This window comes from Leucopleurus acutus (assembly GCF_964270905.1).
Source record: "Leucopleurus acutus genome assembly, chromosome: 12".
NCBI lineage: Eukaryota > Metazoa > Chordata > Mammalia > Artiodactyla > Delphinidae > Leucopleurus > Leucopleurus acutus.
The window spans coordinates 80,336,331-80,363,523 of NC_139154.1; the positions used below are offsets into that span (position 1 = coordinate 80,336,331).

The 27,193-nt window shown below is 40.7% G+C and overlaps 1 protein-coding gene across 1 annotated transcript in view; it reads left to right on the forward strand.

Annotated features, from left to right (window-relative positions):
- Positions 1 to 266: 266 nt before the first annotated feature.
- The window catches only part of COMMD1 (copper metabolism domain containing 1), a gene marked incomplete at its 5' end in the record, with an annotated part of 150,812 nt that continues 123,885 nt past the window's right edge, over positions 267 to 27,193 (forward strand). Inside the window, one exon of the mRNA XM_082851388.1 lies at positions 267 to 443. Within this exon, the coding sequence (XP_082707514.1) occupies positions 267 to 443 (177 nt within the window). The remainder of the gene's footprint in view (positions 444 to 27,193) is intronic.

The following is a 27,193-nucleotide window of genomic DNA, read 5'->3' on the forward strand; positions in this document are numbered from 1 at the left end:
TGAGCAATTTTTTTCTTCGACAAGCCCCTGGAGTGATGAAGGAAATAAGCGGAAGCAAAGTGAGCGGTATGGAACTTAATGGATTGATAGCTCCGCGGTGGCAAACCTAAGGGTTGGGTTTTGCAGAGCTGGGAGGGGCCAACACCGACCCCTGCTGGAACTCCGCCGCCACTTTCCTCTCGCGCCTTTGTCCAGCTGTTTAGGCCCATATCGGCTGCCGTGGCGGGGCCACGCTCAGCTGTTGGGGGGCGGGGCCTCCGCCAACTATGGCGGGCGAGCTTGAGGGCGCTAAGCCGCTGAGCGGGTTGCTGAGCGGCCTGGCTCAGGACGCTTTCCATGGGCACCCGGGCATCACGGAGGAGCTGCTGCGGAGTCAGCTCTATCCGGAGGTGCCACCTGAGGAGTTCCGCCCCTTTATGGCGAAGATGAAGGGGATTCTTAAGGTACCGCTACTCCCTGCAGCCTCCGCCGCGGAGTCGAATCTCTTCCCCGCCGCCCTCCGACTCGTCACCCCAGAAGCTGAAAGGCTTCCCTCCTCAGACCTCCGCTCCAGGGGCTCCACATTACGCTCCTTCAGATCCCCTGCACTCGCTCTGTCCCTTTTCTCACTTTCTTAGGGCTCCCCGCAGCAGTGCTGACCGACACCCACCGGAGAAAACTTGGGTTTTGTCTCCAGACACTTCTCTCTTATGTAGGTTACGATTTCGAGTTGCCTCGGCGGATCTGTGCGCTCCATACTTTTTAAAATTAAGAGCGATCAAGCTATCAGCTTTCCCAGGCCGTGGAAGTGTTCAAGAATGTTAAAGTGATCATGTGTATGCCGGGATAAGGGGTGGGTTAGCCGGAGTGAACCCCAGCCAAAGCAGTCCACTGTATGGTTAAGAGAGCACGTTCACCAGCTTGAAGTCAAAGAGTAGCTCAGCCTGTCCAATAGAAATGTAATGAGAGCCAGACATGCAATTTTTACAATTTCTAGTAGCCACATTAAAAAAGTAAAAAGAAAAAAGTGAAATTAATTTTAACATTTTGTTTAACCTAGTATATCCAAAGTATTATCTCTTCACGTGTAATCAATATACAAAATATTAATGAGATTTTTAGATTATTTTTTTCACTAAGTCTTTGAAATCTGGTGAGTATTTTACACTTAAAGCACATGTCAGTTTGGACTAGTCACATTCCAAGTGCTCAACAGTCACTTGTGGCTAATGGCTACCATATTGGACAACACTGGTTTAGACTAAGAACTAGTGATAGGACTGAATCTAGTAATTAAGTGTACTCTAGAGATAACCTGTAAAAATTATTTTTGTGGGCCTCCTATGTGTTAGGAACTCTGTTAGACATGTTATATTTTATTTAATTTGTTTCTTGCAAAAACCTTATGTGGTGTACAGCCATTTTAAAGATTAGGAAACAGGCTCAAGGAGTCTAAGCATTTAGCCTAAGCATTACACTTTGATTAAAGTCAGTGTTGATATTTCATCTGTTATCCTTTTGCAGTTACTGTGTTTCAAAATTGCTTATGAAACCTTAAAAAGGCAGTTATTTTTTAAAAAAATTTTGTTGTTATGGACCATTTTTAAAGTCTTTATTGAATTTGTTACAATATATGTATATTTTTACATCTTTATTGGAGTATAATTGCTTTACAATGCTGTGTTAGTTCCTGCTATATAACAAAGTGAATCAGCTATATGTATACATATATCCCCATATCCCCTCCGTCTTGAACCTCCCCCTCATCCTCCCTATTCCACCCCTCTAGTTGGTCACAAAGCACCGAGCTGATCTGCCTGTGCTATGCGGCTACTTCCCACTGGCTATTTTACATTTGGTAGTGTATATATGTCCATGTCACTCTCTCACTTTGTCCCAGCTTCCCCTTCCCCCCAGCCCCCCACCCCCTAGTACTCAAGTCCATTCTCTATGTCTGCGTCTTTATTCCTGTCCTGCCCCTAGGTTCATCAGAACCATTTTTTTTTTAGATTCCATATATATGTGTTAGCATACAGTATTTGTTTTTCTCTTTCTGACTTACTTCACTCTGTATGACAGATTCTAGGTCCATCCACCTCACTACAAATAACTCATGTGCCACATCTACTTTATCCATTCATCCGTCAGTGGACACTTAGGTTGCTTCCATGTCCTGGCTATTGTAAATAGTGCTGCAGTGAACATTGTAGTACATGTCTCTTTTTGAATTATGGTTATGAATTTGTTACAATATTGCTTCTGTTTTATGTTTTGGTTTTTTGTCCACGAGGCATGTGGGATCTTAGCTCCTAACCAGGGATTGAACCCTCACCCCCTGCATTAGAAGGTGAAGTCTTAACCACTGGACCACCAGGGAAGTCCCCTATGTTTCTCTTTTCAAAACTGCTTTTGCTTAGAGGATTTGAATCTGGACAAAAGAAACAAAGCAATTATTTCACAGAAAGTAAATGGATTGTCTCATAGAAATGTGAGGAGTAATATCTCATATGTGATTCTAGACATTCTAAGTAATTTTAGTTGATATCATAAATCACTAGTGAATACCTTGTATTTCTATCTATCTAATATTACCCTTTGAGTGGTCAGAAAAGGTTTCCTAGAGAATTTGACATCTTACCTGAGTTTCTGAAGTGTTTGCTAGGTCTACAGGGGATGAGGATAAGGGACTGCAGGCCAAAAAGTAAGAACAGCACTTGTGTAGGCAATGTCTTAGGATTTCTAAATATTGGGGGCTACTTCTCTCTAGGTGGCCCGTATTTTGATTCTTTTGTTTTGTTATGAGATAAAAATTGCAGTATACTGCGAGAAAAGATTGTCTAGAAACTCTCTCTCTTATTTTCTTTAAAATACATTGCTAAATAATATATAGGTCTTGCTCTCACTATTCTCAGTCCTCTGCCTGAGGCTAGAATACTTAAGTTTTCTGAGTGGTTTTTGAGTAGCATGGTTCTTTTGGTATTGGGAGTAGAATAGAAGATTTGCCTGTGCCTGGCAGCACAGCTTCTGCACAGCTGCTGGTCTGAGGTACCAAGGGAAATAGCCTTTGATTGTTTGACTTAAGGCTGAAACTGTGGGCTCAAGATAACATCTAGTTCCAATCTTCGTTTGCCTTATAAGCAACACTGAGGGATAAAACATCTCTCTAATTCTTATGGAAACATAAAAAGCAAACATGATTTTTAAACAAAAAGCAGAGATGGAATGTCTAGCTGCAATAAAAGAGAACATACACAAATAAACATGATGCAAGGATGCTATAGCATTTGGAAATAGAGGTCTGAGTGGACTACTGTGGACAGAAAAGAGATATTAGTTCCTTCTGGCAGATGGAGATGCCATTTTTTGTTGGGTTTTTTCCCCCAAATAATTAATTATTTATTTAAAGCTGCATTGGGTCTTTGTTGCTGCATGCAGGCTTTCTCTAGTTGCGGCGAGCGGGGGCTATGCTTCGTTGCAGTGCGCGGGCTTCTCGCTACGGTGGCTTCTCTTGTTGCGGAGCACGGGCTCTAGGCGCGTCGGCCTCAGTATTTGTGGTGTGCAGGCTCAGTAGTTGTGGCTCGCGGGCTCTAGAGCACAGGCTCAGTAGTTGTGGAGCACGGGCTTAGTTGCTCCGTGATATGTGGGATCTTCCCGGACCAGGGCTCGAACCCGTGTTCCCTACATTGGCAGGCAGATTCTTAACCACTGCGCCACCAGGGAAGCCCCGTTTTTGTTGTGCTTGAAGAACGTGTAGAGTATTTTAGACTGAAATGAAGGGCAGCCACACAGGGCATTTAGGCTAAGAATATAGCTGAGGTGGGGCAGGAAAATGTGGAGCAGCTTCAAGAAATGGTGAATAGCTCAACTTGACCAATGCATGGCCATACCCAATGTAGAGTATTGGTGTAGGAGGCAAGAAAAAGTGAACCAACTTTTTTATTCCTACTAACCTTTACTCCTGCGTTTTTAGCAGGGTATTTTTTTCCCCTTCAATTAAAAAAATTTTGGTAAAGTACATAAAACATAAAATTTATCACCTTAACCATTTTAAAGTATGCAGTTCATTGGTATTAAATACATTCATAATATTGTGCATCCATCACAACCATCTGTATCTATAACTCTTTTCATCTTGTAAAACTGAAACTCTGTACCATTAAACAGTGACTCCCTATAAACCACTCCCCCACCCTTCTACTTTCTGTCTCTATGATTTTGACTACTCTAAGTATCTCATATAGGTGGAATCATACAGTATTTGTCTTTATGGTGACTGTCTTATTTCATTCAGCATAATGTCTTTAAGGTTCATCCATGTTGTGGTATATGTCAGAAATTCCTTACTTTTTAAGGCTGAATAATAGTCCATTGTATGTATATACCACATTTTGCTTATCCATTCACCTGTCAGTGGACACTTGGGTTGCTTCCTTGTTTTAGCTATTGTGAATAATGTTGCTATGAACATGGGTGTACAAATACTGCTTTGAAACCCTGCTTTCAATTCTTTTGGGTATATACCCAGAAGTGGGAATGCTGGATCATATGGTAATTCTGTTTTTAATTTTTTAAGGAACTGCCATTCTGTTTTCAACAGCAGCTGTGTCATTTTACATTCCCACCAACAGTGTACAAGAATTCCAATTTCTTCACATCCTTACCAGTTATTTTCTGTGTGTGTGTGTGTGTGTGTGTGTGTGTGTTTTGATAGTAGTCATACTAATGAGTATGAAGTGAGCAGGGTATGTGTTTTTACGTATTGATGAGAGCACAGGTCAAAACAGTTTTTTCTTTTGTCTGTGGAGTCTCAACAATCTTGAATTCAACATGCAGGCTAGAATAAAAGCAGTGAGAAAAATACTAAAGAAAAAAATGTAGGAGTCTAAGCAGAGGGAAAAAAACTGAGGATAAAAATGGAGTAGTACCTCAATTGTCATTTGGTGGCCATACCTTTCAATCATCTATAGAACATCAAGTTCTATAAAGAGAGTGAAAATGAAAAGGGACAACAGGGATAGGAGGAAAGGGAAGGAGGGATGTGTAACTCCCGGCAGGGAATGGGCAGTGGGTGCACATTAATAATCTCCTTATTGCCAGCTGCCTGCATTCATTTATTCATAGCCTGTGTTTCAAGTTCAGGTGCTTCCTGAGCTGTAGCCTTTCCCTCTAATCTTCACGTTCCTTGCCTGGGTGTAGTGTACTGATTGCTCACATTTGTACTGGTCCCTGTTTTCCACTTGAACTGGAGCTTTTTACCTTACTTGGCTGGGATATTGACCCTCTGTAGCTTTGCCTGTTGATCACAAAAGGACAAACCCTTCATCTGCTCGTAGATATGTGAAGCTAACTGTTCACTTGCTTTAGTTTTATTTTTTGGTATCTCCTGTGAAGCAGTGAAATCAGTGAATTGAGAGTGGTGTGTTTAGTTAGGGAAATGACATCCTATATAAATACTCTGCCTTTTAAAAAAATATTTATTATTTAGTCTGTGCCAGGTTTTAGTTGGGGCACGCGTGACCTTCAGTTGCGGGATCACGGCATGTGGGGATCTTTAGCTGCGGCATGAAGGATCTTTAGTTGTGGCATGTGGGCTCTTTTTAGTTGTGGCATGCATGTGGAATCTAATTCCCCAACCAGGGATCGAACCCAGGCCCCCTGCATTGGGAGCTGGGAGTCTTACCCACTGGTCCACCAGGAGAGTCCTACTCTGTCGTTTTTAGCTAATTATTTTTTTGCTCACATTTGTAATTTCAACTTCTCATAGATATGTGTTTGCATACTCTCTATTTCTTGCTCCTGCTGTTAACCTCGTGGGTATGCTCCTTAATTCTAGTTTACTAGAATTCTAGAGAAGGATCTTTAACTATGAAGCTGGATCACAGTTTGTACACTTATGTTCTGTATTCACTACTGCCCTCTGTTGGTGATGATATATTTCATCACTGAAATCTCATGTTAAACAAACAATTTTGTAAAAAATATTTATTTATTTATTTAGGCTCTGCCGGGTCTTAGTTGTGGCATGCAGGCTCTTTAGTTGCAACATGCATGTGGAATCTAGTTCCCCGACCAGGGTTCGAACTCGGGCCCCTGTATTGGGAGCGCAGAGTCTTACTTACTGGACCACTAGGGAAGTCCCTAAACAAAAATTTTTGATGAAAATTCTATTGAATTTTTTGGGTCTATTGTTGATACAATTCTTTATTCAGTTCTGTCAATCAAATGTTAATTTTTCCATTTCTCTTTCCCTCTATAATTTTTTTTTCCTTTTTTAAAAAATTTATTTTATTTATCTTACTTTTGGCTGCATTGGGTCCTTGTTGCTGGCACGCAGGCTTTTTCTAGTTGCAGTGAGCAGGGGCTACTCTTTGTTGCAGCGCGCGGGCTTCTTATTGCGGTGGCTTCTCTTGTTGTGGAACACAGGCTCTAGGTGCACAGGCTTCAGTAGTTGTGGCTTGCGGGCTCTAGAGCACAGGCTCAGTAGTTGTGGCACACGGGCTTAGTTGCTCCGTAGCATGTGGGATCTTCCCAGACCAGGGATCGAACCCATGGATTCTTAACCAGTGCGCCACCAGGGAAGCCCTCCTTTGTTTTTTTTAATTGAACTATAGTTGATTTACAATATATGTTTCAGGTATACAGCATAGCAATTCAATATTTTTATAGATTATACTCCATTTAAAGTTAGTACAAAATAATGGCTGTATTTCCCTGTGCTGTATAATCTATCCTTGTTGCTTATTTATTTTATACTATTTTCTCTATAATTTAAAATTTTAAAATGTTTAGATCTTATTTTTTTATTTATTTATATTTATTTATTATTTATTTATTTAGGCTGTGCCGGGTCTTAGTTGCAGCACGCGGGATCTTCATTGCAGTGTGCGGGATCTTTAGTTGCAACATGTGAACTCTTAGTTGCAGCATGCATGTGGGATCTAGTTCCCTGACCAGGGATTGAACCCGGGCCCCCTGCATTGGGAGTGTGGAGTCTTACCCACTGGACCACCAGGGAAGTCCCTAGATCCTGTTTTAGAAGTCTACAAATACATGTGACAGCCTATGGATTGGCCTTCCTATTCCACTTCTGCCTCCTAGTCTATTCTCAGCACAGCTACCAGTGAACCTCTTTTTTCCCCCAACTTCATTGAGATATAATTGACAAATAAACCAGTGATCTTTTTAAAACATACATCATACCTACTAACTCTCGTGCTTTCAACCATTCCATATTCATGGCTTCACCTCAAACTTCAAATAAGATCCAATCCTTTTACCATAGCCTTCAAGTCCTTGTGATCTCCCCCTTACCTGTTTCCCTGATCTCATTGTCTTATTCCAGCCATACTAATCTTGTCTTTATTTAAACCTGGTAGGTGCTTTCTGAATTTCTTTAGGACCTTTGCAGGTAGTTGTCCATATGCCTGCAGTGCTCTTCCCCCAGATATTCACATGGATTGTTCATTTACTTCATTCATTTTCCACTTAAAAGTGATTTCCTATGAGGTCTTCCCTGATCTATACAAAGAGCCTCACCCTTCCTCCCCACTCTTTTTGCCCTGCTTTGCTTATTTTCATACTTAGCACTAACTGAAGTTATGTACTTATTAGCTTGTTTATTTGTTGACTCCCCTATTATAATGTAAGCATTAAGAAGGCAAGACTTTATTATTATTTTTTCCTTTTTTATCACTAACACCTAAAACTGTTTCTGGCATGTGATATGTACTTAGTAAAAATCTGTAGAAAATGTGAATGAATGGATAGTGCTTAAATGTGGAGATTGCCATTGAAAAGGTAAGCACAGAGAGAAAACCAACACTACTTCTGTATGGGGAGAGCTGGAAGGTATAATACTCTGGAAGGTATAATCAGGGGTCAGCGAACTATGGCCCCTGGGAGAATCTGGCCTGCAATCCATTTTTTATAAATACATTTTTATTGGAACATGGCCACATGCTCATTTATTTTCATCTTGCCTATGACAGCTTTCACCACTATAATAAGAGTTGAGTGGTTGTGACAAAGATCTTGTGGCCTTCAAAGCCTAAGATATTTACTGTCTGAACCTTTTTTTTTTTTTTTCTGTACGCGGGCCTCTCACTGCTGTGGCCTCTCCCAATGCGGAGCACAGGATCCGGACGCGCAGGCTCAGCAGCCATGGCTCACGGGCCCAGCCGCTCCGCGGCATGTGGGATCTTCCCGGACCGGGACACGAACCTGTGTCCTCTGCATCGGCAGGCGGACTCTCAAGCACTGCGCCACCAGGGAAGCCCCTGTCTGAATCTTTACATAAAAAGTTTGCCGACCCCTGTTTCAGAACGTTCTTAAATTCATAATGTTTGGTATTTGCAAACAACATTGTATGTAAATTATAAGTTGGTTACTTGACTCAAATTTAAAATAGGAATATTTAGGAAATAGGGATTTGCTCTTATGTCCTCTTGAGGAATTTCACTAGTTTGTTCTTTATGCTCATGAGGTTTGTGGTAAATAAAAAATAAGCTTTGGGCTTCCCTGGTGGCGCAGTGGTTGAGAGTCCGCCTGCCGATGCAGGGGACGCGGGTTCGTGCCCCGGTCCAGGAAGATCCCACATGCCGCGGGGCGGCTGGGCCCGTGAGCCATGGCCGCTGAGCCTGCGCGTCCGGAGCCTGTGCTCCGCAACGGGAGAGGCCACAGCAGTGAGAGGCCCGCGTACCGCAAAAAAAAAAAAAAAAGCTTTAATAATTCTGTAGTACTCAGTGTGTGTTCTTGGTAAAACATGGTTATAATTTGAACTTGGAATTTTTCTTCATATTCAGAGGATGTAAAATTTGTGTTTATTAATATAATTTAAAATAATATAAAATTTAATGTAAACTTGAGATTCGAGTTTTTACTGTCAACATATGAAAACTGATTTAAATTTATTTGAGAAAATAATATCAGTAACATATATTAAGATTTAAAGTAGTAAAAGACTAAGAAATATTTGTATTTTATTTATTTTATTTATTTTAAATATTTATTTTAGGGCTTCCCTGGTGGCGCAGTGGTTGAGAGTCCGCCTGCCGATGCAGGGGACACGGGTTCGTGCCCCAGTCCGGGAGGATTCCACATGGCGCGGAGCGGCTGGGCCTGTGAGCCATGGCCGCTGAGGCTGCGCGTCCGGAGCCTGTGGTCTGCAACGGGAGAGGCCACGACAGTGAGAGGCCCGCATACCACACACACAAAAAAATTTATTTTATTTATTTATATTTGGCTGCATTGGGTCTTCATTGCTCCGCTCGGGCTTTCTCTAGTTGTGGCGAGTGGGGGCTACTCTTCATTGTGGTGCGTGGGCTTCTCATTGCAGTGGCTTCTCTTGTTGTGGAGCACGGGCTCTAGGCACGTGGGCTTCAGTGGTTGTGGCATGCGGTCTCAATAGTTGTGGCTCATGGGCTCTAGAGCGCAGGCTCAGTAGTTGTGGTGCACGGACTTAGTTGCTTCGCGGCATGTGGGATCTTCCCGGACCAAGGATTGAACCCATGTCCCCTGCATTGGCAGGAGGATTCTTAACCACTGCGTCACCACGGAAGTCCTGAAATATTTGTATTTTAAATACCTGGTTTTGTCTCTTCTCTTGAAGCTATGAAAATTTATAATTTTTTTGAGAATTAGATTGACTGGAAAGGAAAGACCTGTGGTAATACAGTTTTTGTATATCTTATAATGGGGATAGGTCATGTGACGTATGCTGGATTTAATTTAATTTTTAATTTTGCAAACATTCAGCTACCTATATGCTGTCTCTTAATAATTTGTATTTTAAATATTATTTAACTTTATTAAAGAAAGTATAGAAATTTGAAATGTGTAAAAACACACACTATCATCTGCTGACATGACCATTATTAATATTTTTGTACATTTATTCATCCAACAAATATTTATTAAGCATACATATTTTTTTAATGGAGAGTAGACTTTTTTTTTTTTTTTTTTTTCGGTACGCGGGCCTCTCACTGTTGTGGCCTCTCCCGCTGCGGAGCATAGGCTCCGGACGCGCAGGCTGAGCGGCCATGGCTCACAGGCCTAGCCACTCAGCGGCATGTGGGATCTTCCCGGACCAGGGCACGAACCCGTGTCCCCTGCATCGGCAGGCAGACTCTCAACCACTGCGCCACCAGGGAAGCCCGAGAGTAGACTTTTTTAATTGGTATTTTCACCATTGTGTTTAATGTGTTCATTTAATTTAGAGCCGGTAAGCAAGTCCACGAAAGGAACGTCACCAACTAAATGGTTTACGTTACTCCTCCAGTGTAGTAAAATTTTCAATACATCTTGGTTGTCCTTTTTACACATCCTCCAGAACCTCATGAAGTGCTTGGCCCGTGGTGGGCAGTAGTAAATCCATCTTCATTAAGCAGCAAGTATTAAAAAATAATTGAAATTCTGTTAGAGGTACTAATTGAAGATATTCTATATTTACTTCACCTGACTCCTAAAACGTAAAATAAAAGACAGCGTACAGATACTTAGGCCTGTGTAACAGTGAAGAAAACTCAGCTTGGAAAGAGTTGGTCATTGGCCAACAAGAAATTTCAACAAATTTAGACTTGATGGGATTCAGTGGCCTCTGGGAGATGGGGGTGGGGGGGGGTGCCCAACCCCAGGCACCACCTGGCTTCCCTAAGCATCTTAATTATATACCATGCACTGTGCTTGGGATAGTGCAATAAACATCACAGCTGTAGTCCCTGCCCCAGTGGATCAGATAGCTCCAGGAGAATATAGGCATTAAGCTAATGGTTAGGGGTATTTGGAAAAGGCAGTCACAGAGTACTCTGTGTCAACTTAAGTAAATTATAGGCAGTTTAGAGTAGCTCCTAGCCCACTTGACAGCGTGAACAAAGAAAGAGAAAAGGGGGGAAAAGTCCTACTTTTTAAAATTTTTTGGCTGCATTGGGTCTTAGTTGTGGCATGTGGGCTCTTCGTTGTGGTGTGCAGGCTCCTTTCTAGTTGTGGCACATGGGGTCCAGAGTGCGTGGGCTCTGTAGTTGCGGCTCTCTGGCTCTCTAGTTGTGGCACGTGGGCTTAGTTCCCCCGCGGTATGTGGGATCTTAGTTCCCCGACCAGGGATTGAACTGGCATCCCCTTCATTGCAAGATGGATTCTTAACCATTGGAAAACCAGGGAAGTCCCAGTCTTACTTTTTAGATATAGTGGACTAAAAAGAAAAGATAGAAACAGCACAGAACTAAATTCCCCTAGTTGTGTAGCCCTGGTCCCAAGGTTGAGGTTTCTCATGAATATGGCTGATGAAAGTCATGATAATGTCTTTCCTGGATGAGTATATGGCTGCTCTGGGACCTAATTTTCAGTATCTTGCCTTGATCTTTGGGACTGTATTGGCTGTCAGAGTGTCTCTTGACCAGACCAAGATGTGTGCTGTAGTAGCTCCATCTTCTCACTGGGGCTCAGCTTACTTACTGTGCCTCTTCTCAGATCCTGAAGCATGTTCTCAAGTAGCTCCTTAAGAAAGGATATATGAGAGGTAATTTCTTTCTTTTTAAGTCATAAAAGATATATTTATTCTAGTCTCACACTTAATTGCTAGTTTGGCTGAGAAGATATTTCTAGGTTGTGAATAATTGAGTCACAGTTTTGAAGGCATTGTTTCACTGAATGTGACTTGTCTTTTTCTCTCTCTGGAAGCTTTTAGGATTTTCTCTTTGTCCTTTATTTCCTCGAATGTCACTGATGTATGATTTTCATTTCATTCTTTGGGCTACTGTGTGCCCTTTCAATCTGGAGACTCATGACCCTTTAGTTCTGGGAAAAGTTGTATTTCTACTTTATCTTCTTTTTTCTTTAATTGAAGTATAGTTGTTTTACAATGTTGTGTTAATTTCTGCTGTACAGCAAAGTGACTCAGTTATACATACATATATGTGTGTGTATATATATATATATATATATACATTCTTTTTTTAAATAAATTTATTTATTTTATTTTTAGCTGCTTTGGGTCTTCGTTGCTGCGCGTGGGCTTTCTCTAGCTGTGGTGAGCTGGGGCTGCTCTTCATTGCGGTGTGCGTGCTTCTCATTGTGGTGGCTTCTCTTGTTGCAGAGCATGGGCTCTAGGTGCGCAGGCTTCAGTAGTTGTGGCACATTGGCCCAGTAGTTGCGACTCATGGGCTCTAGAGTGCAGGCTCATAGTTGTGGCGCACGGGCTTAGTTGCTCTGCAGCATGTGGGATCTTCCTGGACGAGGGCTCGAACCCGTGTCCTGTGCATTGGCAGGTGGATTCTTAACCACTGCGCCACCAGGGAAGCCCTACATTCTCTTTTATATTCTTTTCCATTATGGTTTATCCCAGGACATTGAATATAGTTCCCTGTGCTATATAGTAGGACCTTGGTGTCCACCCATTCTATATGTAATAGTTTGCATCTACTAACCCCAAACTCCCAGTCCATCCCTCCCCCACCTCCCCTCCCCCTTGCCAACCACAAGTCTGTTCTCTATGAGTGTGTTTCTGCTTCATAGATAGGTTCATTTGTGTCATGTTAGATGCTACATATAAGTGATATCATATGGTATTTGTCTTTCTCTTTCTGACTTACTTCACTTAGTATGATAATCTCTAGTTGCATCCATGTTGATGCAAATGGCATTATTTCGTTCTTTTTTTATGGCTGAGTAGTATTCCGTTGTATCATATCTTCTTCATGTACCATATTTTCTTTATCTATTCAGCTGTCAGTGGACATTTAGGTTGGTTATTTTCTTATCTCTTTTTTTCTCTATTCTCTTTCTAGCACTCTGATTTTTCAAATGTTAGACCTTCTAGACTGAATCCTCAAATTTTCTTTTATTTTCTCTATTTTCCATTTATTTGTTTTTTCTTCTACTGTTTGGTAGACTTCTCAACTTTGCCTTCTAGCCTTTTCTTTTTCGGCTGCACCACACATCATATAGGATCTTAGTTCCCCTGCCAGGGATTGAACCCACACCCCCCGCAGTGGAAGCATGGAGTCTTAACCACTGGACCGCCAGGGAAGTCCCCTTTCTAGCCTTTTAATTGAACTTTTCATTAGATCATGTTTTTAATTTCCAAGAGTTTTGTTTTGATATGGACAATATCCTATATTTAGCCAATGTAGGAAAGGAAGAAGTTTTTCCTTGACTCTCTTGGGATTCCTGGCCAGGTCTGAAATTTAAACTGACAAAGACAGATTGACAGGAGAGAAGTGTACAAATTTTTTTAAAAATAAATTTATTTAATTAATTTATTATTTTTGGCTGCCTTCGTTGCTGCGTGTGGGCTTTCTCTAGTTGCGGTGAGCGGGGGCTACTCTTCGTTGCGGTGCACGGGCTTTTCATTGCAGTGGCTTCTCTTGTTGCAGAGCATGGGCTCTAGGTGCGTGGGCTTCCGTAGCTGTGGCCTGTGGGCTCTAGAGAACAGGCTGAGTAGTTGTGCCGCACGGGCTTAATTGCTCCGTGGCATGTGGAGTCTTCCCGGACCAGGGCTAGAACCCGTATCCCCTGCATTGGCAGGCAGATTCTTAACCACTGCGCCACCAGGGAAGCCCCGAGAAGTGTCCAAATTTGTTTAATATAAGTTTTATGTGACAAGGGAGCCTTCAGAAGGAAATGAAAACCCAAAGAAACAGACCTGAATATTTTATGATATGTTTGGTGAAGAGTGGACAGTTCATGGAGAAATAGGATAGGTTAAGGAATATGAAGTAATTGTAGTAAACTGAGGGAGTTTAGCAAGGCCTGTTTGTAGGCTGCTTCTTGGCATTCCTTTGTTTTGCGAGATAAGAATGGACGTTCCATTCCTCTGTGTATAGTGAGGGCACCTCTCACATGAGGGTTTTATGACCTATTTTGGGGAGAAGGTTGGTGAGGAGGTCAGGGTGACTTTCTTCCTCTTCCTTTTCTTAAATTACTTCACCTTAAGATATTCAATATGCCAAGGTGCCATAATTTGGGGTAGAATGTCCACAACCTCATCACCACCAACCTCTCCTCTCTTTTTTAAAATACTAGGAGGAGGGGCTTCCCTGGTGAGGCAGTGGTTGAGAGTCCGCCTGCCGATGCAGGGGACACGGGTTCATGCTCCGGTCCGGGAGGATCCCACATGCTGCGGAGTGGCTGGGCCCATGAGCCATGGCCGCTGAGCCTGTGCATCCGGAGCCTGTGCTCCGCAACGGGAGAGGCCACAACAGTGAGAGGCCCACGTACCGCAAAAAACAAAAAACAAAAAACAAAAACAAAAACAAGGGGGAGCATACAATACATAATTTTCTGCATTTGGCTTTTAAAAAATTTGACTCTATATTTCTGAATATGTATTTTTTTCTTCTGGCTGTGTTAGGTCTTCGCTGCTGCGCACAGACTTTCTCTAGTGGCAGTGAGCGTGGGCTACTCTTCGTTGCGGTGAGCGGGCATCTCATTGCGGTGGCTTCTCTTATTGTGGAGCACAGGATCTAGGCATGCAGTAGTTGCAGCACATTGGCTCAGTAGTTGCGACACACGGGCCCTAGAGTGCGTGGGCTTCAGTAGTTGTGGCGCATGGGCTCAGTAGTTGCAGTGTGAGGGCTCTAGCCTGTGTGGGCTTCAGTAGTTGTGGTGCAGGCTTCAGTAATTGTGGCTCGTAGGCTCTAGAGCTCAGGCTCAGTAGTTGTGGTGCATGGGTTTATTTGCACCACAGCATCTGGGATTTTCCCGGACCAGGGCTCGAACCCATGTCCCCTGCATTGGCAGGCGGATTCTTAACCAGTGTGCCACCAGGGAAGCCCCAATAACCTGGAAACTTTTGTGGAAAGTACATATGGTAAAAGCAGAGGCTTAAAAGTGAATTTGGTATCAAGTTTACAAAATGACTCGAGGTCACTGCCCATTAGTGATTTTGTTATTGTTGTCAAAGAATGGTTTTACCAGCTTTTCTTTTGAAATTTCTCTTGTGGCATATATGCAGTGGAAAAGCCAGTTGTGAAAAAGCCATAATGCTTTTAAATATTGAGCTTTCTTGTCTCTGAAGTAGAGTTTTTGGATTTATTATATAATGATAAAAAATTTTACTGTGTAAGATATTTTAAAATCTGGTATTGGCCTTTCTTTACAAATGAAGAAAAGTATGTAAAGTAGTATCTTTTTGATACTCAAGTCAGTTTAAGAACAAACTTCACCTGTATACGTTTTGGACAGTAAATATTAAATAATAAGAAATTAACTTGAGTATAAAAAATGGATGCAAAATATCTGGTCTTAAAATGTTTAGATGAGGAGACATGAATAGGATAGACTGAAAACATTTGACTTATTCTATCATATTTTCAGGATTCATTTGTCTTCTGTCTTAACTATAAGTAGTAATTCTCTTTTTCTACTTTAGATGGCAGTAGAATATTGGCTTGCTAGTAACACTGATAAGATATGTTGGAAACAACGTAATGTTTAAAATGTTCTTTCTCTTGAATTGTTCTAGTTCAGAAAACAAAGTTGGCTACTCAACAATAAGAATTTCTTATCCAAAAGAAGTTTAAATATTTTGTTTGATATACTGAATTTAGTAATATCATTTTCTGGAAAACTTAAAGCTTTGTAAACAGATTCCTTTTGCTATAGTTCTTTAGGTTTTGTGTAAGTAAATTTTACTAATTTCATTGATGATTTTTAAAAATTTAATTTTATTTTTATAATATATTTTTAACAGATATAGTTGATGTACAGTATTATATAAGTTACAGGTGTACAAAATAGTGATTCACAATTTTTAAAGGTTATACTCTATTTATAGTTATTATAAAATATTGGCTATATTCCCTGTGTTGTACAATATATCCTGTAACTTATTTATTTTATACATAATAGTTTGTACCTATTAATCCCCAACCCCTATCTTGCCCCTCCCTCACTTTTGGGATTAAGATAATAACTCATGAGATGTACTCCTACTTCTCTGAAGGATTGGCAAACAACTATTTGATGTTATATTTTTTGTGTCACTGGACATCACGTGATAAAGCAGCAACTGCACATTACCAGCTAGAATTTGCAGATTATGTGAATAGGCTCAAATGACCTGTAATGAGGTGTTCTGTAAGTTTTTTTCCTTTCTTTCTTCGTTTAGAGTAAAATGCGTATTAATTGAAGACCTTTTTTTGGTTCTCCTATCTCAAAGCAACTATTCTAGGTCTGAAAACTTGACTTGGGTTGAAGGAGTTCCTGGGTAGGAATATTTTTAAAGAAAATTTCTATCTTTGATTTACCTATCAAATACAGTCAGTCCTGCTTATTCATGGCTTCTGCATCAGAGGATACAGAAGGACAACTGTACTATGCCATTTCATATAAGAGACTTGAGCATCTGTGATCTGTGGACACCAAGGGACAACTGTATTTATTGAGTCCCTAATGTGCTATACCCTGCTCTGTACACAAAGGTGAATGTGGTAGTCCATGTCTTAAAGAATCCTGTATTATATGGTAAATGCCTTAAGAAAGGCATAAATAATGTGTTCTGCTAGAATGGATCCTAGTTTATAATCCTTATAAACTACAGAAGTATAAAAAGTCAGGGGGTTTTGGTCATAATCAAACACCTACTTCTTTTGGCTTTGTTTTAACTTAGAATGTAATTTTTATAAATTTTAACTTCCTTTAAGGTTCATCTTTAATAAAAATTTATGTTTCAACTAGTTCCTTTTTTAAAAAAGAAAGCCATATGATACTAAATTGTAGAAATTTTGGTATGGGTTGTGTTATGTGTGCTGTATGTATGATTAAATTTAATGTTTTTATATGCCAATATGGGATTATCTCTGAAAGATACTGTTCTCTGTCATGACATCTGATTTCTTCCACAATTTTCTATAGAGTTCTTCCTTCCTCCCTTCCTTCCTTCCTCCCTCCCTTTCTTCCTTCCTCCCTCCCTTCCTTCCTTCCTCCCTCCCTCCCCCCTTCCTCCCTCCCCCTCCCCCTCCCTCCCTCCCCCCTCCCCGCTCCCTTCCTCCCTCCCTTCCTCCCTCCCTCCCTTCCTTCCTTCCTTCCTTCCTTCCTTCCTTCCTTCCTTCCTTCCTTCCTTTCAGCTGTGACGGGTCTTAGTTGGGACTTAGTTGGGATCTTCGTTGCCACGCACGGACTCTTCATTGCAGCGCGCGGGATTCTCTCTAATTGTGGCATGTGGGGTCCAGGGCGTGTGGGCTCTGTAGTTGAGGTACACGAGCTCAGTAGTTGTGGTTCACGGGCTTAGTTTCCCCGTGGCATGTGGGATCTTAGTTCCCTGACCAGGGATCGAACCCGCCTCCCCTGCATTGGAAGGCGGATTCTTTACCACTGGACCACCAGGGAAGTCCCTATAGACCTATTTCTATACAAAGAAGCTACCATTTATGAAATCCTTAAATTTCCTATATGTTTTTCCTGAGCATATATTACATAGCATATATTATATTTGATTATTAAGAAATAATCAAACATTTACAAATCATTTATCATTTATTTAAAATATGTTTGTTTATTCAGACAAACATTTATTGAGCACCTGCTGTGTCCCAGGTCCTGTGCCTGGCACTGGAAATATGAATGAACCAAACTGACAATTTTCCTGCTTCCTGAACCTTACACTGAAGAGGGGCTGTGATTTCCTGACAGTAAACAAGAATATGTGCATAAAGGAATGGTGGCAGAAAATGTATTCATTTTTTATGTACTTCCTCCCCTTCACCTCTAATAATCTTTTTTGATCCATTAAAGTCAATGACAGACACTTCCCTGGGATAATGAATCTTAAATCATTAGTATCTTTGATTTTCTTTCAAGAAAACCACTAGATTTTACTTAAAATCAAGGTGATAGATGTTAACATATTAATCTTATATAAATTTCATGTTTAGAACGAAATCTCCTAGTATGTTATTTTTTTACCATCCAGATTTGCTTGGTATATAATACATTTCTTGGTATAGAGATATAAAGTGACTTAATTTTTCTATTGAGGATTTCACTCCTATACATATATCATACATGAGATGTACTCTTCTTTAGATCTCTTTAATTATCTGTCCCTAAAGTCAGTGGACCTTTGTATCTTTTCTGACTTTTCAGCTAGTTCCCTAGAAAGAACACTTAAATTTTATTTTCAGACACTTGTTAATTGAATATAGCATACATAAAGAAAGGTATACAAATCACATGTGTGCAGCTTAATGAATTTTCACAAACTGAACATACCCATATAACCAGCACCCTGATCAAGAAACCAAATACTACTAGCACTCTGGAGCCCTCCTTATGCCCTCTTCCTGTCACTAGGCACCCACCTCCAAGGGAAGCACTTTCCTAACTTAGTTTAGTTTTGCCTGTTTGTGAACTTTATATAAATGGAATCTTATAGTACATACTCTTGTGTCTGGTTTCTTTCACTCAACATGTTTATGAGATTCAGCATTATTGCATATAGTTGTAGAGTCATTCATTCTTATTGCTGTAGAGGAGGGGTCAGTAAACTATGCCCCATAACTAAATCTGGTCTCCTGCCTCTTTTTGTATAGCCAGTGAGCTAAGAATAGTTTCTACTTTTTTTAATGGTTTAAGAAAAAGAATTTTTTTGTGGCACACGAAAATTATATGAAATTCAAGTTTCAGTGTCCATGATAAAGTGTATGGTTGCTTTTGCTCTACAAGGGCAGCATTAAGTAATTGCAATAGAGACGGGATGATTGGCAAAGCCTAAAATACTTACTGTCTGCCCTTTATAGGAAAAATTTGCCAACTCCTGCTGAATACACCAGTGTTTGAATATATCACAATATGCTTATCCATTCTACTGTTGTTAGGGATTTGAGAAGTTTCTAGTTTTTGCCTTATTATGGATAGAAGATACTACTTTTCTTTTTATAAGTTTAATTATTTATTTTATTTTTATTTTTGGCTGTATTGGGTCTTTGTTGCTGCATGCGGGCTTTCTCTAGCTGCGGCGAGCGGGGGCCACTCTCCTTTGCGGTGGGCAGGCTTCTCATTGCGGTGGCTTCTCTTGTTGCGGAGCACAGGCTCTGGGCTCATGGGCCTCAGCAGTTGTGGCTGCTGGCTCTAGAGCCCAGGCTCAGGAGTTGTGGCGCACGGGCTTAGTTGCTCCGCGGCATGTGGGATCTTCCCAGACCAGGGTTCGAACCCGTGTTCGATGCATTGGCAAGCGGATTCTTAACCACTGCACCACCAGGGAAGTCCCTGAGTTGTATTTCTTTTGAACACCTATATAACTGAGATGTGCTCTGCTTTGAAGCTGCAAATAATTAAATATGTTTGTATATTCTTTTCCTCAACTTTTATAACTCTGTTATCTCTCATTGTGCATTTTACAGCCTTTCCAATAGTTCTTTAATGGTCTTATGACCTAGTATAGCTAGTGCAGTATTTATCTTTTCTCTCGTTCTTTTTGAATTTTATTTAATTTATTTTTTTATATAGCAGGTTCTTATTAATTATCTATTTTATACATATTAGTGTATATATGGCAATCCCAATTTCCCAATTCATCCCACCACCACCACCACTCCCGCCATTCTCCCCCACTTAGTGTCCATATGTTTGTTCTCTACATCTGTATCTCTATTTCTGCCCTGCAAACAGGTTCATCTGTACCATTTTTCTAGGTTCCACATATATGCATTAATTTATGATATTTGTTTTTCTCTTTCTGACTTACTTTACTCTGTATGACAGTCTCTAGGTCCATCCACGTCTCAACAAATGACTCAATTTTGTTCCTTTTTATGGCTGAGTAATATTCCATTGTATATACGTACCACATCTTCTTTATCCATTCGTCTGTCAATGGGCATTTTAGGTTGCTTCCATGACCTGGTTATTGTAAATAGTGCTGCAATGAACGTTGGGGTACATATGTCTTTTTGAATTATGGTTTTCTCTGGGTATATGCCCAGTAGTGGGATTCCATGATCGTACGGTAATTTTATTTTTAGTTTTTTAAGGAACCTCCATACTGTTCTCCAAAGTGGCTATATCAATTTACATTCCCACCAGCAGTGCAAGAGGGGTCTCCTTTCTCCACACCCTCTCCAGCATTTGTTGTTTGTAGATTTTCTGATGATGCCCATTCTAACTGGTGTGAGGTGATACCTCACTGTAGTTTTGGTTTGCATTTCTCTAATAATTAGTGATGTTGAGCAGCTTTTCATGTGCCTCTTGGCCATCTGTATGTCTTCTTTGGAGAAATGTCTATTTAGGTCTTCTGCCCATTTTTGGATTGGGTTGTTTGTTTTTTTAGTATTGAGCTGCATGAGTTGTTTATATATTTTGCAGATTAATCCTTTGTCCGTTGATTCATTGCAAATATTTTCTCCCATTCTGAGGGCTGTCTTTTCGTCTTGTTTGTAGTTTCCTTTGCTTTGCAAAAGCTTTTAAGTTTCATTAGGTCCCATCTGTTTATTTTTGTTTTTATTTCCATTACTCTAGGAGGTGGATCAAAAAAGATCTTGCTGTGGTTTATGTCAAAGAGTGTTCTACCTATGCTTTCCTCTAAGAGTTTTATAGTGTCTGGTCTTACATTTAGGTCTCTAAGCCATTTTGAGTTTATTTTTGTGTATGGTGTTAGGGTGTGTTCTAATTTCATTCTTTTACATGTAGCTGTCCAGTTTTCCCAGCACCACTTACTGAAGAGACTGTCTTTTCTCCATTGTATATCCTTGCCTCCTTTGTCATAGATTAGTTGACCATAGGTGTGTGGCTTTATCTCTGGGCTTTCTATCCTGTTCCATTGATCTATATTTCTTTTTTTTGTGCCAGTACCATATTGTCTTGATTACTGTAGCTTTGTAGTATAGTATTAGGTCAGGGAGTCTGATTCCTGCAGCTCCACTTTTTTCCCTCAAGAATGCTTTGGCAAAAAAAAAAAAAAAAGAGAATGCTTTGCCTATTTGGGGTCTTTTTTTTTTTTTTTTTTGTGGTATGTGGGCCTCTTACTGCTGTGGCCTCTCCCATTGCGGAGCACAGGCTCCAGACACGCAGGCTCAGCGGCCATGGCTCACGGGCCCAACTGCTCTGCGGCATGTGGGATCTTCCTGGGTCGGGGCACGAGCCCATGTCTCCTGCATTGGCAGGCGGACTCCCAACCACTGCGCCACCAGGGAAGCCCCTATTTGGGGTCTTTTGTGTCTCCATACAAATTTTAAGATTTTTTTATTCTAATTCTGTAAGCAATGCCACTGGTAATTTGATAGGGATAGCATTGAATCTGTAGATTGCTTTGGGTAGTATAGTCATTTTCACCATATTGATTCTTCCAACCCAAGAACATGGTATATCTCTCCATCTGTTTGTGTCACCTTTGATTTCTTTCATCAGTGTCTTACAGTTTTCGGAGTACAGGTCTTTTACCTCCTTAGGTAGGTTTATTCCTACGTATTGTATTCTTTTTGTTGCAATGGTGAATGGGGTTGTTTCCTTAACTTCTCTTTCTGATCTTTCGTTGTTAGTGTATACAAATGCAAGAGATTTCTGTGCCTTTATTTTGTATCCTGCAACTTTACCAAATTCAATGATTAGCTCTAGTCGTTTTCTGGTGGCATCTTTAGGATTCTTTATGTGTAGTATCATGTCATCTGCAGTGACAGTTTTACTTCCTCTTTTCCAATTTGTATTCCTTTTATTTCTTTTTCTTCTCTGATTGCTGTGGCTAGGACTTCCAAAACTATGTTGAATAATAGTGGTGAGAGTGGACATCCTTGTCTTGTTCCTAATCTTAGAGGAAATGCGTTCAGTTTTTCACCATTGAGAATGATGTTTCCCATGGGTTTGTCGTATATGGCCTTTATTATGTTGAGGTAGGTTCACTCTATGCCCACTTTCTGGAGAGTTTTTATCATAAAAGGGTGTTGAATTTTGTCAAAAGCTGTTTCTGTATCTATTGAGATGATCATATGGTTTTTATTCTTCAATTTGTTAATATGATGTATCACTTTGATTGATTTGCATATATTGAAGAATCCTTGCATCCCTGGGGTAAATCCCATTTGATCATGGTGTATGATCCTTTTAATGTGTTGTTGGATTCTGTTTGCTAGTATTTTGTTGAGGATTTTTGCATCCACATTCATCAGTGATATTGGTCTGTAATTTTCTTTTTTTGTAGTATCTCTGTCTGGTTTTGGTATCAGGGTGATGGTGGCCTCATAGAGTGAGTTTGGGAGTGTTCCTTCCTCTGCAGTTGTTTGGAAGAGTTTGAGAAGGATGGGTGTTAGCTCTTCTCTAAATGTTTGATAGAATTCACCTGTGAAGCCATCTGGTCCTGGACTTTTGTTTGTTGGACGATTTTTTCTTTTTTCTTTTTGTTTTTTTGCTGTATGTGGGCCTCTCACTGCTGTGGCCTCTCCCGCTGCGGAGCACAGGCTCCAGACGCGCAGGCCCAGCGGCCATGGCACACAGGCCCAGCCGCTCTGCGGCATGTGGGATCCCCCCCGGACTAGGGCACGAACCCGTGTCCCCTGCATCGGCAGGCGGGCTCTCAACCACTGCGCCACCAGGGAAGCCGTGTTGGACGATTTTTAATCACAGTTTCGATTTCATTACTTGTGATTGGTCTGTTCATATTTTCTGTTTCTTCCTGGTTCAGTCTTGGAAGGTTATTCCTTTCTAAGAATTTGTCCATTTCTTCCAGGTTGTCCATTTTATTAGCATAGAGTTGCTTGTAGTAGTCTCTTATGATCCTTTGTATTTCTGCAGTGTCAGTTGTAATTTCTCCTTTTTCATTTCTAACTTCATTGATTTGAGTCCTCTCTCTTTTTTTCTTGATGAGTCTGGTTAAAGGTTTATCAATTTTATCTTCTCAAAGAACCAGCTTTTATATCATTGATTTATGCTATTGTTTTCTTCATTTATATTTCCTTTATTTCTGCTCTGATCTTTATGATTTCTTTCCTTCTACTAACTTTGGGTTTTGTTTGTTCTTCTTTCTCTAGTTGCTTAGGTGTAAGGTTAGATTGTTTATTTGAGATTTTTCTTGTTTCTTGAGGTAGGCTTATATTGCTATAAACTTCCCTCTTAGAATTGCTTTTGCTGCATCTCATAGGTTTTGGATCATCGTGTTTTCGTTTTAATTTTTGTCTAGGTATTTTTTGATTTCCTCTTTGATTTCTTCAGTGATCTCTTGGCTTTTTAGTAATGAATTGTTTAGCCTCCTTGTGTTTGTGTTTTCTACATTTTTTCCCCTGTAATTGATTTCTAATCTCATAGTGTTATGGTCGGAAAAGATGCTTGATATGATTTCACTTTTCTTAAATTTACTGAGTCTTGATTTGTGATCCAAGATGTGATCTATCCTGGAGAATGTTCTGTGTGCATTTGAGAAGGAAGTGTAATCTGCTTTTGGATGGAATGTCCTATAAATATCAATTAAATCTAAATCTGTCTGGTCTATTGTATCATTTAAAGCTTGTGTTTCCTTATTAATTTTCTGTTTGGATGATCTGTCCACTTGCGTAAGTGAGGTGTTAAAGTCCCCCACTATTATTGTGTTACTGTTGATTTCCTCTTTTATAGCTGTTAGCAGTTGCCTTTTGTATAGAGGTGCTCCTGTGTTGGGTGCATATATATTTATAATTGTTATATCTTCTTCTTGGGTTGATCCCTTGATCATTATGGAGTGTCCTTCCTTGTCTCTTGTAACATTCTTTATTTTAAAGTCTATTTTATCTGATATGAGTGTTGCCACTCCAGCTATCTTTTGATTTCCATTTGCATGGAATATCTTTTTATATCCCCTCACTTTTCAGTCTGTATGTGTCCCTAGGTCTGAAGTGGGTCTCTTGTAGACAGCATATATATGGGTCTTGTTTTTGTATCCATTCAGCGAGCCTGTGTCTTTTGGTTGGAGCAATTAATCCATTCACATGTAAGGTAATTATCGATATGTATGTTCCTATTACCATTTTCTCAATTGTTATGGGTTTGTTTTTGGAGGTCCTTTTCTTCTCTTGTGTTTCCCACTTAGAGATATTCCTTTAGCATTTGTTGTAGAACTGGTTTGGTGGTGCTCAATTCTCTTAGCTTTTGCTTGTCTGTAAAGCTTCTCTGTTGAATCTGAATGAGATCCTTGCCGGGTAGAGGAATCTTGGTTGTAGGTCCTTCCCTTTCATCACTTTAAATATGTCCTGCCACTCCCTTCTGGCCTGTAGAGTTTCTGCTGAGAAATCAGCTGTTAACTTTATGGGAGTTCCCTTGTATGTTATTTGTCATTTTTCCCTTGCTGCTTTCAGTAATTTTTCTATGTCTTTAATTTTTTCCAATTTGATTACTGTGTGTCTTGGCATGTTTCTCCTTGGGTTTATCCTGTATGGGACTCTCTGTGCTTCCTGGACTTGGGTGGCTATTTCCTTTCCCATGTTAGGGAAGTTTTCGACTATAATCTCTTCAGATATTTTCTCAGGTCCTTTCTCTCTCTCTTCCTTCTGGGACCCCTATAAGGCAAATGTTGTTGTGTTTAATGTTGTCCCAGAGGTCTCTTAGGCTGTTTTCATTTCTTTTCATTCTTTTTTCTTTATTCTGTTCCACAGCAGTGAATTCCACCATTCTGTCTTCCAGGTCACTTATCTGTTCTTCTGCCTCAGTCATTCTGCTGTTGATTCCTTCTAGTGTATTTTTCATTTCAGTTATTGTATTGTTTATCTCTGTTTGCTCTTTAATCCTTCTAGGTGTTTCTTCTTTAATTCTTCTAGGTCTTTGTTTAACATTTCTTGCATCTTGATCTTTGTCTCCATTCTTTCTCCGAGGTCCTGGATCATCTTCACTATAATTATTTCTGAATTCTTTTTCTGGGAAGTTACCTATGTCCACTTCATTTAGTTGTTTTTCTGGGGTTTTATCTTGTTCCTGCATCTGGTACAAAGTCCTCTGCCTTTTCATTTTGTCTATATTTCTGTGAATGTGGTTTTCCTTCCACAGACTGCAGAATTGTAGTTTTTCTTGCTTCTGCTGTCTGTCCTCTAGTAGATGAGGCTATCTAAGAGGCTTGTGCAAGCTTCTGATGGAAGGGACTCATGGTGGGTAGAGCTGGGTGTTGCTCTGGTGGGCAGAGCTCAGTAAAACTGTTATCCACTTGTCTGTTGATGGGTGGGGCTGGGCTCCCTCCTTGTTGGTTGTTTGACCTGAGGCGACCCAGCACTGGAGCCTTTGCTTCTCTTTGGTGGGCTAATGGCGGACTCTGGAGGGCTCACACCAAGGAGTACGTCCCAGAACTTCTGCTGCCAGTGTCCTTGTCCCCACAGTGAGCCACAGCCACCCCCTGCCTCTGCAGGTGGCCCTCCAACACTAGCAGGTAGGTCTGGTTCAGTCTCCTGTGGGGTACTGCTCCTTCCCCTGGGTCCCAATGTACACACTATTTTGTGTGTGTCCTCCAAGAGTGGAGTCTCTGTTTCCCCCAGTCCTGTTGAAGTCCAGCAATCAAATCCCTCTAGCCTTCAAAGTCTGGCTCTCTAGGAATTCCTTCTCCCGTTGCCGGACCCCCAGGTTGAGAAGCCTGACGTGGGGCTCAGGACCTTCACTCCAGTGGGTGGACTTCTCTGGTATAAGTGTTCTCCAGTTTGTGAGTCACCCACCCAGCAGCTATAGGATTTGATTTTACTGTGATTGCACCCCTCCTATCTTTTCATTGCGGCTTCTCCTCTGTCTTTGGATGTGGGGATCTTTTTTGGTGAGTTCCAGTGTCTTCCTGTCGATTATTGTTCAGCAGTTAGCTGTGACTCCGGTGCTCTCGCAAGAGGGAGTGAGTGCATGTCCTTCTACTCCACCATCTTGAACCTATCTCTTTTCTCTTGTTCTTATTTTTCCTTTATTATTAAGTCATTTATATTTCCACAGGGTCAGGACTGTGTCTCCTATTGCAGACCTATGAACTTCATCTGGTAGTGGGGCTCTGGTTATAATAAAAGTTGACCTCTAAGCAATTCTGTTTCTTTCTTTTTTTTTTTTTTTTTTTGGCTGCATTGGGTCTTTGTTGCTGCGCACGGGCTTTTTCTAGTTGCAGTGAGCAAGGGCTACTGTTTGTTGTGGTGCACAGGCTTCTCATTGTGGTGGCTTCTCTTGTTGCAAGCACAGGCTTAGGCATGCAGGCTTCAGTAGTTGCAGCACGTGAGCTCAGCAGTTGCGGCACGCGGGCCCTAGAGCGTGCGGGCTTCAGTAGATGTGGCACGCGGGCTCAGTAGTTGTGTCTCACGGGCTCTGGAGCGCAGGTTCAGTAGTTGTTGCGCACAGGCTTAGTTACTCTGTGGCACGTGGGATCTTCCTGGACCAGGGATCGAACCTGTGTTTGATGCATTGGCAGGTGGATTCTTAATCACTGCACCACCAGGGAAGTCCCACAGTATTTTTTTTCACATAAATATTAATTTGTACAGTATTTTTTTACAAAAATATTAATTTAAGCACTTGGTTTGGATACTACACTAATCATGTGCTCTTTCCCAATAGAAGGCTTTATGGTCTGTCAAGAGAAAGGGAAGAAGGGGTATTTTTTAAATTTTGTAATTGCTTCTGGAGACTTTCCCACACTTACATCCCTGAGCTGGCCACAAAATGTTCTTTTTGAAAAGGCAAAATTCTTTCTCCATGAAGTTAGAGGCTAATGTCTTGTTTGGAGTGTTTAATAGGAGGAAACTTCCATTGTACCTCATCATGGATTTTTTTTTTTCCACTTGCTGACAGAGACAGAAGTCTTACCCCAAACGGGAAAAACATAGAAGATGAGTAAGTTATTGGGTAAAAGTAACTTGGCAGAATGAAAGCCAGTTAGTAACCATGAACTTCTAGTAGTAAAGAGTGTAATTTGGAAGCACCCTGAACATTAGATGCTCTCCTTGCGGCATAAATAGCCACTTAACAACAGATCCAAATCACTCTTTGCTTCTCCATTGAATAGAGGAAGTCCTCAGCCTAAAAGATTTTTAGTAGAGAAAATCCTGGGTTTACTCAGAAATATATTTTCTATCTTTAATTATAATACTCGAGATAAACATTTGTAATCGTTTAAAATGTGTTAAATTCTTGAGTTTAGTCATTTATAGAAGCATTAAAGTGTTACGTAAATATATCCAGTTGGTCATTGTTTCTTAGTATTAAATCAACCTAGCCTTATTTTGAGGGGAGGGGTGATTGATGAGTTTACTTTACCTTTCTTTACCTACCTGATTTGTGTGTGTGTGTGTGTGTGTGTGTGTGTGTGCGCGCG